Here is a 13,139-nt window from a genome sequence, read left to right on the forward strand (position 1 = left end):
CTGAGTATCTGACCAGGGTGCGACGACCTGGGCAGAGAGGAGAGAAGAGCTGTAACTGGGTGATATTTACATATTCTAGTATCTTAATCACAAAGGTCCCCACCCCTCTATTGAAAACTTCATTGTGTCCTCTGTCCTACACAATGCTACTGTGTGATCGTTTGTATGGTAGTTGGTTCATTAACGGTTTATTAGGGAAATGTAGCTGTGCAGTTTCTTCAGATATGAGCAGGTTATCTTCTGTGCTGCTGGCCGCGTGCTGCTGTGTCCACACCAGAGACACAGGAGTGTGAACTTGTGACCTAGCCACTCCTGTCAGATAAGGGGTTGTGGTACTGAAGCGGGGGCAGGTTGCTTAGAGACACCCAGGCTGACACACTCGTACACTCACTCACTCACACTCTCTCACACACACTCGTACACTCACTCACACACTCTCACAATCTCTCACACACACACTCGTACACTCACACACTCTCACACACACTCGTACACTCACTCACAATCTCTCACACACACACTCGTACACTCACTCACACTCACACTCTCTCACACACACTCGTACACTCACTCACACTCTCTCACACACACACTCGTACACTCACTCACACTCACAATCTCACACACACACTCGTACACTCACTCACACTCTCACAATCTCTCACACACACTCGTACACTCACTCACTCTCACAATCTCTCACACATACTCATACACTCACTCAGACTCTCTCACACATACTCGTACACTCACTCACAATCTCTCACATACACACTCGTACACTCTCTCACAATCTCTCACACACACACTCGTACACTCACTCACACTAACAATCTCTCACACACACACTCGTACACTCACTCACACTCACAATCTCTCACACATACTCGTACACTCACTCACACTCACAATCTCTCACACACACACTCGTACACTCACTCACTCACACTCTCTCACACACACTCGTACACTCACTCACACTCTCTCACACACTCGTACACTCACTCACACTCACTCACAATCTCTCACATACACACTCGTACACTCTCTCACAATCTCTCACACACACACTCGTACACTCACTCACACTCACAATCTCTCACACACACACTCGTACACTCACTCACACTCACAATCTCTCACACATACTCGTACACTCACTCACACTCACAATCTCTCACACACACACTCGTACACTCACTCACTCACACTCTCACACACACTCGTACACTCACTCACACTCTCTCACACACTCGTACACTCTCTCACAATCTCTCACACACACACTCGTACACTCACACTCTCTCACACACACTCGTACACTGACTCACACTCTCTCACACACACACTCGTACACTCAATCTCTCACACACACACTCGTACACTCAATCTCTCACACACACACTCGTACACTCACTCACACTCTCTCACACACACTCGTACACTCACTCACACTCTCTCACACACACTCGTACACTCACTCAGACTCTCTCACAATCTCTCACACACACACTCGTACACTCACTCACACTCTCTCACAATCTCTCACACACACACTCGTACACTCACTCACACTCACAATCTCACACACACACTCGTACACTCACTCACACTCACAATCTCTCACACACACACTCGTACACTCACACTCTCTCACACACACTCGTACACTCACTCACACTCTCTCATAATCTCTCACACACTCGTACACTCACTCACACACTCTCGTACACTCACTCACACACTCTCGTACACTCACTCACACTCTCTCACAATCTCTCACACACACACTCGTACACTCACAATCTCTCTCACACACACTCGTACACTCACTCACACACACTCACAAACACACTCGTACACTCACTCACACTCACAATCTCTCACACACACACTCGTACACTCACACTCTCTCACACACACTCGTACACTCACTCACACTCTCTCACAATCTCTCACACACTCGTACACTCACTCACACACTCTCGTACACTCACTCACACACTCTCGTACACTCACTCACACTCTCTCACAATCTCTCACACACACTTGTACACTCACTCACACACACTCACAAACACACTCGTACACTCACTCACACTCTCACAATCTCTCACACACACACTCGTACACTCACTCACACTCTCTCACAAACACACTTGTACGAACACACAGACATACCCTCTCACACACACATTTACACTGTCACACACAGACATACTCTCGCAAACTTACACGCAGACCTACTCGCACTCTCTCACTCACACAGAGAGAGACACACATTTTGTCACACTCTCACATGGTCTCCCTCAGAAGATTTCTGCACCTATCTTGCGCAGAGAAAGAGCTTGCTTTTGTTTCTTGGCTCGTGGGCTCCTATCATCTGAGTGCATCTACCCTGGAGCACAATACCTCTCCTGTGCCACAGTGTGGAGAGGAATTTGTTTAATGGAAATGATGGCCCTTCATCGTGTCGGGTGAAACTGGCCTGACCTGCCCTGACCAAGCAGGTGGGAGCTTGACGTCGGGGGTGGGGTCAGCACTGTATAAAAGTCTGACGGTCTCTGACAGCGAGCCATCTTCCTCTCCAGGATGGGTCTCTGCGTGCTGGCGGCTGTGGTCCTCTGTCTGAGCTCTGGTCTGCGGGTCACTGCTGAGGTAGTGAAGGATTTCGACAAATGCAATCAATTCTTTTACCAGAAAACCCCCCCCAGTGGGACTGGTACAGGTGCTGCACACATCTGTCAGCGTTATGAGAATAAGTACAGGTTCGCCACTCTGTTCGATACGGATCGCAAAATCCCACTGTACTCAGCCTACATCCTGAATCCTGGAGAAGGAGCTCCATGTGATTCCGGCTGGAAATATGAACCACAGGTGAGAAACATCTTAACAACACAGACATAGGCTGGAGGGGTCAGAGTTTGTGTGTCTGCAGCAGGGCTGTCCAGTCCTGGTCCTGGAGGGGTCAGTCAGTGTGTCCAGTCCTGGTCCTGGAGGGGTCAGTGTGTGTGTCTGCAGCAGGGCTGTCCAGTCCTAGTCCTGGAGGGGCCAGTCAGTGTGTCCAGTCCTGGTCCTGGAGGGGTCAGTCAGTGTGTCCAGTCCTGGTCCTGGAGGGGTCAGTCAGTGTGTGTGTCTGCAGCAGGACAGTCCAGTCCTGGTCCTGGAGGGGTCAGTGTGTGTGTCCAGTCCTGGTCCTGGAGGGGCCAGTCAGTGTGTCCAGTCCTGGTCCTGGAGGGGTCAGTCAGTGTGTGTGTCTGCAGCAGGGCTGTCCAGTCCTGGTCCTGGAGGGGTCAGTCAGTGTGTCCACTCCTGGTCCTGGAGGGGTCAGTGTGTGTGTCTGCAGCAGGGCTGTCCAGTCCTGGTCCTGGAGGGGTCAGTCAGTGTGTCCAGTCCTGGTCCTGGAGGGGTCAGTGTGTGTGTCCAGTCCTGGTCCTGGAGGGGTCAGTCAGTGTGTGTGTGTCTGCAGCAGGGCTGTCCAGTCCTGGTCCAGGAGGGGTCAGTCAGTGTGTCCAGTCCTGGTCCTGGAGGGGTCAGTGTGTGTGTCTGCAGCAGGGCTGTCCAGTCCTGGTCCAGGAGGGGTCAGTCAGTGTGTCCAGTCCTGGTCCTGGAGGGGTCAGTCAGTGTGTGTGTGTCTGCAGCATGGCTGTCCAGTCCTGGTCCTGGAGGGGTCAGTCAGTGTGTGTGTCCAGTCCTGGTCCTGGAGGGGTCAGTGTGTGTGTCTGCAGCAGGGCTGTCCAGTCCTGGTCCTGGAGGGGTCAGTCAGTGTGTCCAGTCCTGGTCCTGGAGGGGTCAGTCAGTGTGTGTCTGCAGCAGGGCTGTCCAGTCCTGGTCCTGGAGGGGTCAGTGTGTGTGTCCAGTCCTGGTCCTGGAGGGGTCAGTCAGTGTGTCCAGTCCTGGTCCTGGAGGGGTCAGTCAGTGTGTGTGTCCAGTCCTGGTCCTGGAGGGGTCAGTCAGTGTGTCCAATCCTGGTCCTGGAGGGGTCAGTCAGTGTGTGTGTGTCTGCAGCAGGGCTGTCCAGTCCTGGTCCTGGAGGGGTCAGTGTGTGTGTCCAGTCCTGGTCCTGGAGGGGTCAGTCAGTGTGTCCAGTCCTGGTCCTGGAGGGGTCAGTCAGTGTGTGTGTCCAGTCCTGGTCCTGGAGGGGTCAGTCAGTGTGTCCAATCCTGGTCCTGGAGGGGTCAGTCAGTGTGTCCAATCCTGGTCCTGGAGGGGTCAGTCAGTGCTTCTCTCCCTGTGTGTCTGTCTCATGGAGAGCATGCTGGGCTCTGCGAAAAGACACATTTCTAATATGAGACGTTGTATCTGGCCAATAAATAAGGTGATCTCTCCTAACAGCTCCTGTGTTGTTTGTTTTTGTCTTGAAGCTGGAGGACCAGAACAAGGATAAAGAGATGAGGTGCAGCAGTATGAGGGACCACAAGAAAGTAAATGAAAAATGGGGTCACCCCTTCCACCGAGGTCACCTGAATCCCAACATGCACCAGAAATCGGAGGAGGACAAGAGCGCCACCTACACCCTGACCAACGCTGTGCCCATGAGGTCAAGGTTCAACCAGGGGCCCTGGAAACGCTACGAGAACAGCGTTCGCTCTCAGCTGCCATCCAAGTGTATATCTGGAACAACCGTCTACATTGTGACCGGGATCATGCCCTACGAAGATGAGAGTCAACCAGGCGCTTGGATCTCGGAATCAGACGACGATGGAGAGCCCATGTCGAAGAAACAGAAGTTCAGTGGAGACAAGGGGCTGGCTGTGCCGGAGTACATCTGGTCCGCCTACATCTGTGAGACCAGTTCGGGTCTGCAGGCCGGCGCCGTCATCGGCCGCAACGACCCCATGAGCGATGACAAGATTGTACCCCGAGATAAAGAGCGTTTCCCGAAGAAGGAAAACTTTTCTCTGACGGAAATGCCTGTCGCGTATCTTGAGGGAATTCTACAGAAAAGGTTTCAACTGAATAACCCAGTGAAAATATTTAAGGCAGAAAAGCCTACCCACCTTAAGATTTTGTTCTAGAGCTGTAAGCTCGCCCCCTGCTCTGTCATCTCGCCGCATCATGAGATTAAAGCACCTGCCTTCCTCCTCCTCTCGCGTGCCTGTGGTCTTTCTTGGACCGGGAAGCCGCCAGTCCAGTGTGACGCCGTCATTTATCATTCCCCGTTCAGAATGTCTCATTTACCGTTCACCAGCGCCAACCCAACACCAGCGCCAGGCCCGGAGTCGAAACCGTGGAAGACAGAATCTAGTGCCCCAGTATCAGCTCTCAAACCGAGGTCCTGACTCTCCGTGGTCATGAACAATCCCAGGGCGTCTCTCGAGAAGAGTAGGGGTGTCACCCCAGAGAGGGGGGTTGCAGGGTTTCTACAGGGAGTTTCCTCAGGTCATTCGCCACCCAGAAAGATGCCCACCTGTCGCCATCTCTCCCTCTCTCCTCTCGAGATCGAGCGGATCCTGTCTGCGATCTTGTCCAGAGCCGCTCAGGGTCAGGTGCTGATGATTGATGGCCGCGGCCCACGAGTCTCTGTTAGCGAGAGCAGTGCGCGTTGTTGAGTGAGACTGAAGGGCTTGCTTGATTTGCCTTGAGGGTACAGCTTCTTGGGGTTTTCTGGGGTGTCTCTGAGGATATGAAGGGGTGTGACGCTTGGTTGGCCGAATTACCCCCTGGTCTTTACCCATCATGGCCTCCTAATAACCCCCCTCTCTGAACTGGCTTCATCCCTCTGCTCTCCTCCCCACTGAGAGCTGGTGTGTGGGGAGAGGACTGGAGCATCACCCAGGTGGGGCTGCACACTGGTGGGGGTAGTGGGATCCCCAGGACCCATAAAGAGCTGCACACTGGTGGGGGTAGTGGGATCCCCGTGACCTGTCAAGAGCTGCACACTGGTGGGGGTAGTGGGATCCCCATGACCTGTCAAGAGCTGCACACTTGTGGGGGTAGTGGGATCCCCGTGACCTGTCAAGAGCTGCACACTGGTGGGGGTAGTGGGATCCCCAGGACCTGTAAAGAGCTGCACACTGGTGGGGGTAGTGGGATCCCCGTGACCTGTCAAGAGCTGCACACTGGTGGCGGTAGTGGGATCCCCAGGACCTGTAAAGAGCTGCACACTGGTGGCGGTAGTGGGATCCCCAGGACCTGTAAAGAGCTGCACACTGGTGGGGGTAGTGGGATCCCCGTGACCTGTAAAGAGCTCTGAGCTCCGGGTGCAGTACTTGGTCTCCCTGGTGCCCTCTAGGGGAAAGGTTGGCAAAGTGCAACCTACCCGATCGACTGGTTGCTTAGTCAGGGGTCCCCAGTCCTGGAGCCTCCCCCAACAGACACACAGACACAGACACAGACACAGACAGACACAGACACACACCAGCCACTCTTCCTTCCAGCTGAGCTTTTAATGACCCGTGACAGCGCGGGCCGGAGTCCGGCAGCCCTGAAGAACTCCCGCCTGATCGTACGGATGTCTGCACGAGGCTCTCAGAGGGTGGTCCGCCAAGACCATTTTCAGGACACAGACGGGGGATGATTCCTACAGGGGGGGGAGTGGAGGGGGGCGTCTGTGCCGGGGTGTGGGTGGTCCGCGGTCTACAGGATACTGGGAGCTGGGAACCAGCAGCTCACAATACCCCCCCCCCCCCGCTCCCTCACCTCGTTAGTGCAATCAAGGCCCCAGTCAGGCCAGTAGGAAGGCCTGAAGACTGGGGTCCGAACAGCTCCCCCCAAAATCACCGGTTCGGAAAACGGGGGGGGTGTCCAGTTCTGCCCCGCCCTTACAGGCCCTGACCTCTGACCCCTGCCCTCTGCCCTCTGCCCCCTGACCCCTGCCCCAGCGCCGAGCGAGCGAGTGTGAAACAGACCCCCCTCGGGCCCTGACCTCTGACCTCTGACCCCCGCCCCCTGCCCCCTGCCCCAGCGCCGAGCGAGCGAGTGTGAAACAGACCCCCCTCGGGCCCTGACCTCTGACCTCTGACCCCTGCCCCCTGCCCCAGCGCCGAGCGAGCGAGTGTGAAACAGACCCCCCTCGGGCCCTGACCTCTGACCTCTGACCCCTGCCCCCTGCCCCCTGCCGCAGCGCCGAGCGAGCGAGTGTGAAACAGACCCCCCTCGGGCCCTGACCTCTGACCCCTGCCCTCTGCCCTCTGCCCCCTGCCCCCTGCCCCAGCGCAGAGCGAGCGAGTGTGAAACAGACCCCCCTCGGGCCCTGCCCTCTGACCTCTGCCCCCTGACCCCTGCCCCAGCGCCGAGCGAGCGAGTGTGAAACAGACCCCCCTCGGGCCCTGACCTCTGACCCCCCAGTGCCGAGCGAGTGAGAAACAGCCCCCCGGGCGAAGAGACGGTGATTCAGAAGGGTTTTATTGTTCCAGTCTCACAGTGCGGAAGCCGATGTCGACCTGGTCCAGAGAGTCCCCCCCTCGCGCACACTGGTCCCTCCAGTCACTGACCAGAACAGCGCCCCCTGTGGCCGCCCGCGGGACTGCGCCCCCTCCTCTCCCAGCAGCCCCGGCGGCCCCTGACCTTCGCCCCAGGAAGGAGTTGGCTGTACAGGAAGTCAGTGGATAAACGTGCCGTGGGAGAGGGGTATAGTGGGGGTTCAGGAGGAGTGGGGACCCCCCCCTCACAGACACTCGTCCTCCCCCAGCAGGCTGAACATGTTCCTCTGCGTGGGGCGGCCCCCCGCCCCCCGCCGTGGCCCCCCGGCCCTCTCCTCCTCCTCGTCCTCGGCGTCGGCGTCCCCTGCGCCCTCCTCTTCCTCCGGCCCCGAACTCGACGCCTCCTCCTCCTCTGAGCCCCCAGCGCCGCCGTGCTGCTGGGCCGCCTGCAGGGCGGCGATCTCGGCCGTCTCGGGGTGCGCCTCCCACACAGCTGAGAGAGAGAGAGACAGGGTGAGAGAGAGAGAGAGGGGCCAGAGTGAGTCAGACAGGTGAGAGAGAGGGGTCAGGGTGAGAGAGAGGGGTCAGGGTGAGAGAGAGAGAGAGACAGGGGTCAGGGTGAGAGAGAGAGAGAGGGACCAGGGTGAGTCAGACAGGTGAGAGAGAGGGGTCAGGGTGAGAGAGAGAGGGGTCACGGTGAGTCAGACAGGAGACACACAGGGGTCACGGTGAGTCAGACAGGAGACACACAGGGGTCAGGGAGAGTCAGACAGGAGACACACAGGGGTCAGGGTGAGAGAGAGAGGGGTCAGGGAGAGTCAGACAGGAGACACACAGGGGTCAGGGTGAGAGAGAGAGGGGTCAGGGTGAGAGAGAGAGAGAGAGAGAGGGATCAGGGTGAGTCAGACAGGAGAGACACAGGGATCGGGGTGAGAGAGAGAGAGGGGTCAGGGAGAGTCAGACAGGTGAGAGACAGGGGTCAGAGGAGACACACAGCGGTCAGGGAGAGGGAGAGACGGGTCAGGGAGAGTCAGACAGGAGACACACAGCGGTCAGGGAGAGTCAGACAGGAGACACACAGGGGTCAGGGAGAGTCAGACAGGAGACACACAGCGGTCAGGGAGAGTCAGACAGGAGACACACAGGGGTCGGGGTGAGAGAGAGAGAGGGGTCAGGGAGAGTCAGACAGGTGAGAGACAGGGGTCAGAGGAGACACACAGCGGTCAGGGAGAGGGAGAGACGGGTCAGGGAGAGTCAGACAGGAGACACACAGCGGTCAGGGAGAGTCAGACAGGAGACACACAGGGGTCAGGGAGAGTCAGACAGGAGACACACAGCGGTCAGGGAGAGGGAGAGACGGGCCCTACCCTGCTGTGTGCTGAAGGCGGGGGGCCTCAGGCACAGACACAGCGGTCAGGGAGAGGGAGAGGGGTCAGGGAGAGTCAGACAGGAGACACACAGCGGTCAGGGAGAGTCAGACAGGAGACACACAGCGGTCAGGGAGAGTCAGACAGGAGACACACAGGGGTCAGGGAGAGTCAGACAGGAGACACACAGCGGTCAGGGAGAGTCAGACAGGAGACACACAGGGGTCAGGGTGAGAGAGAGAGGGGTCAGGGAGAGTCAGACAGGAGACACACAGGGGTCAGGGTGAGAGAGAGAGGGGTCAGGGTGAGAGAGAGAGAGAGAGAGAGGGATCAGGGTGAGTCAGACAGGAGAGACACAGGGATCGGGGTGAGAGAGAGAGAGGGGTCAGGGAGAGTCAGACAGGAGACACACAGGGGTCAGGGTGAGAGAGAGAGGGGTCAGGGTGAGAGAGAGAGAGAGAGAGAGGGATCAGGGTGAGTCAGACAGGAGAGACACAGGGATCGGGGTGAGAGAGAGAGAGGGGTCAGGGAGAGTCAGACAGGTGAGAGACAGGGGTCAGAGGAGACACACAGCGGTCAGGGAGAGGGAGAGACGGGTCAGGGAGAGTCAGACAGGAGACACACAGCGGTCAGGGAGAGTCAGACAGGAGACACACAGCGGTCAGGGAGTGTCAGACAGGAGACACACAGCGGTCAGGGAGAGTCAGACAGGAGACAGGGTGAGTCAGACAGGTGAGAGAGAGGGGTCAGGGTGAGAGAGAGAGAGAGGGGTCAGGGTGAGAGAGAGAGAGAGGGGTCAGGGAGAGTCAGACAGGAGACACACAGCGGTCAGGGAGAGTCAGACAGGAGACACACAGCGGTCAGGGAGAGGGAGAGACGGGTCAGGGAGAGTCAGACAGGAGACACACAGCGGTCAGGGAGAGTCAGACAGGAGACACACAGGGGTCAGGGAGAGTCAGACAGGAGACACACAGCGGTCAGGGAGAGTCAGACAGGAGACACACAGGGGTCAGGGAGAGGGAGAGAGGGGTCAGGGAGAGTCAGACAGGAGACACACAGCGGTCAGGGAGAGTCAGACAGGAGACACACAGCGGTCAGGGAGAGTCAGACAGGAGACACACAGGGGTCAGGGAGAGTCAGACAGGAGACACACAGCGGTCAGGGAGAGTCAGACAGGAGACACACAGGGGTCAGGGAGAGGGAGAGACGGGTCAGGGAGAGTCAGACATGAGACACACAGGGGTCAGGGAGAGTCAGACAGGAGACACACAGCGGTCAGGGAGTGTCAGACAGGAGACACACAGCGGTCAGGGAGAGTCAGACAGGAGACACACAGCGGTCAGGGAGTGTCAGACAGGAGACACACAGCGGTCAGGGAGAGTCAGACAGGAGACACACAGGGGTCAGGGAGAGTCAGACAGGAGACACACAGGGGTCAGGGAGAGAGAGAGAGGGGTCAGGGAGAGTCAGACAGGAGACACACAGCGGTCAGGGAGAGTCAGACAGGAGACACACAGCGGTCAGGGAGAGTCAGACAGGAGACACACAGCGGTCAGGGAGAGGGAGAGAGGGGTCAGGGAGAGTCAGACAGGAGACACACAGGGGTCAGGGAGAGTCAGACAGGAGACACACAGCGGTCAGGGAGAGTCAGACAGGAGACACACAGCGGTCAGGGAGAGTCAGACAGGAGACACACAGCGGTCAGGGAGAGAGAGAGAGGAGACACACAGCGGTCAGGGAGAGTCAGACAGGAGACACACAGCGGTCAGGGAGAGGGAGAGACGGGCCCTACCCTGCTGTGTGCTGAAGGCAGGGGGCCTCAGGCACAGACACAGCCGACCGTCGGTGGCCAGGCGCAGGAGACTGAGGGGTCAGGGTGAGTCAGACAGGAGACACACAGCGGTCAGGGAGAGTCAGACAGGAGACACACAGGGGTCAGGGAGAGTCAGACAGGAGACACACAGCGGTCAGGGAGAGTCAGACAGGAGACACACAGGGGTCAGGGAGAGGGAGAGACGGGTCAGGGAGAGTCAGACATGAGACACACAGGGGTCAGGGAGAGTCAGACAGGAGACACACAGCGGTCAGGGAGTGTCAGACAGGAGACACACAGCGGTCAGGGAGAGTCAGACAGGAGACACACAGCGGTCAGGGAGTGTCAGACAGGAGACACACAGCGGTCAGGGAGAGTCAGACAGGAGACACACAGGGGTCAGGGAGAGTCAGACAGGAGACACACAGGGGTCAGGGAGAGAGAGAGAGGGGTCAGGGAGAGTCAGACAGGAGACACACAGCGGTCAGGGAGAGTCAGACAGGAGACACACAGCGGTCAGGGAGAGTCAGACAGGAGACACACAGCGGTCAGGGAGAGTCAGACAGGAGACACACAGCGGTCAGGGAGAGTCAGACAGGAGACACACAGCGGTCAGGGAGAGAGAGAGAGGGGTCAGGGAGAGTCAGACAGGAGACACACAGCGGTCAGGGTGAGTCAGACAGGAGACACACAGCGGTCAGGGAGAGTCAGACAGGAGACACACAGCGGTCAGGGAGAGGGAGAGAGGGGTCAGGGAGAGTCAGACAGGAGACACACAGGGGTCAGGGAGAGTCAGACAGGAGACACACAGCGGTCAGGGAGAGTCAGACAGGAGACACACAGCGGTCAGGGAGAGTCAGACAGGAGACACACAGCGGTCAGGGAGAGAGAGAGAGGAGACACACAGCGGTCAGGGAGAGTCAGACAGGAGACACACAGCGGTCAGGGAGAGGGAGAGACGGGCCCTACCCTGCTGTGTGCTGAAGGCAGGGGGCCTCAGGCACAGACACAGCGGTCAGGGTGAGTCAGACAGGAGACACACAGCGGTCAGGGAGAGTCAGACAGGAGACACACAGCGGTCAGGGAGAGTCAGACAGGAGACACACAGCGGTCAGGGAGAGTCAGACAGGAGACACACAGCGGTCAGGGAGAGGGAGAGACGGGCCCTACCCTGCTGTGTGCTGAAGGCGGGGGGCCTCAGGCACAGACACAGCCGACCGTCGGTGGCCAGGCGCAGGAGACTGAGGGGTCAGGGTGAGTCAGACAGGAGACACACAGCGGTCAGGGAGAGTCAGACAGGAGACACACAGGGGTCAGGGAGAGTCAGACAGGAGACACACAGCGGTCAGGGAGAGTCAGACAGGAGACACACAGGGGTCAGGGAGAGGGAGAGACGGGTCAGGGAGAGTCAGACATGAGACACACAGGGGTCAGGGAGAGTCAGACAGGAGACACACAGCGGTCAGGGAGTGTCAGACAGGAGACACACAGCGGTCAGGGAGAGTCAGACAGGAGACACACAGCGGTCAGGGAGTGTCAGACAGGAGACACACAGCGGTCAGGGAGAGTCAGACAGGAGACACACAGGGGTCAGGGAGAGTCAGACAGGAGACACACAGGGGTCAGGGAGAGAGAGAGAGGGGTCAGGGAGAGTCAGACAGGAGACACACAGCGGTCAGGGAGAGTCAGACAGGAGACACACAGCGGTCAGGGAGAGTCAGACAGGAGACACACAGCGGTCAGGGAGAGTCAGACAGGAGACACACAGCGGTCAGGGAGAGTCAGACAGGAGACACACAGCGGTCAGGGAGAGAGAGAGAGGGGTCAGGGAGAGTCAGACAGGAGACACACAGCGGTCAGGGTGAGTCAGACAGGAGACACACAGCGGTCAGGGAGAGTCAGACAGGAGACACACAGCGGTCAGGGAGAGGGAGAGAGGGGTCAGGGAGAGTCAGACAGGAGACACACAGGGGTCAGGGAGAGTCAGACAGGAGACACACAGCGGTCAGGGAGAGTCAGACAGGAGACACACAGCGGTCAGGGAGAGTCAGACAGGAGACACACAGCGGTCAGGGAGAGTCAGACAGGAGACACACAGCGGTCAGGGAGAGTCAGACAGGAGACACACAGCGGTCAGGGAGAGTCAGACAGGAGACACACAGCGGTCAGGGAGAGAGAGAGAGGAGACACACAGCGGTCAGGGAGAGTCAGACAGGAGACACACAGCGGTCAGGGAGAGGGAGAGACGGGCCCTACCCTGCTGTGTGCTGAAGGCAGGGGGCCTCAGGCACAGACACAGCGGTCAGGGTGAGTCAGACAGGAGACACACAGCGGTCAGGGAGAGTCAGACAGGAGACACACAGCGGTCAGGGAGAGTCAGACAGGAGACACACAGCGGTCAGGGAGAGGGAGAGACGGGCCCTACCCTGCTGTGTGCTGAAGGCGGGGGGCCTCAGGCACAGACACAGCCGACCGTCGGTGGCCAGGCGCAGGAGACTGAGGGGTCAGGGTGAGTCAGACAGGAGACACACAGCGGTCAGGGAGAGTCAGACAGGAGACACACAGGGGTCAGGGAGAGTCAGACAGGAGACACAC

General features: G+C 58.1%; 3 protein-coding genes across 3 annotated transcripts in view; 2 read left to right on the forward strand and 1 right to left on the reverse strand.

Moving 5' to 3' along the window:
- Positions 1-13,139, forward strand: part of LOC148671962 (uncharacterized) — a 360,178-nt gene that overhangs the window by 199,311 nt on the left and 147,728 nt on the right. The gene's annotated exons all lie outside the window — the stretch shown is intronic.
- Positions 2,600-5,081, forward strand: LOC148671973 (endonuclease domain-containing 1 protein-like). The gene is made up of 2 exons (XM_088632830.1): positions 2,600-2,877; positions 4,365-5,081. The coding sequence occupies exon 2, from the start codon at positions 4,392-4,394 to the stop codon at positions 5,016-5,018; it is 627 nt and encodes a 208-aa protein (XP_088488956.1). The 5' UTR covers positions 2,600-2,877; positions 4,365-4,391; the 3' UTR covers positions 5,019-5,081.
- gnl1 (G protein nucleolar 1) overlaps positions 7,327-13,139 on the reverse strand; it is a 39,431-nt gene continuing 33,618 nt past the window's right edge. Inside the window, exon 12 of the mRNA XM_088632770.1 lies at positions 7,327-7,857. Within this exon, the coding sequence (XP_088488896.1) occupies positions 7,610-7,857 (248 nt within the window). The 3' untranslated portion in view covers positions 7,327-7,609. The remainder of the gene's footprint in view (positions 7,858-13,139) is intronic.

Source organism: Lepisosteus platostomus, chromosome 5, assembly GCF_059453375.1.
Source record: "Lepisosteus platostomus isolate fLepPlt1 chromosome 5, fLepPlt1.hap1, whole genome shotgun sequence".
Taxonomy (NCBI): Eukaryota; Metazoa; Chordata; class Actinopteri; order Semionotiformes; family Lepisosteidae; genus Lepisosteus; species Lepisosteus platostomus.

Excerpts from the sequence above, each read along its gene's own strand:
- LOC148671973 (XM_088632830.1), top strand. The coding sequence starts at position 4,392 with ATGAGGTGCAGCAGTATGAGGGACCACAAGAAAGTAAATGAAAAATGG.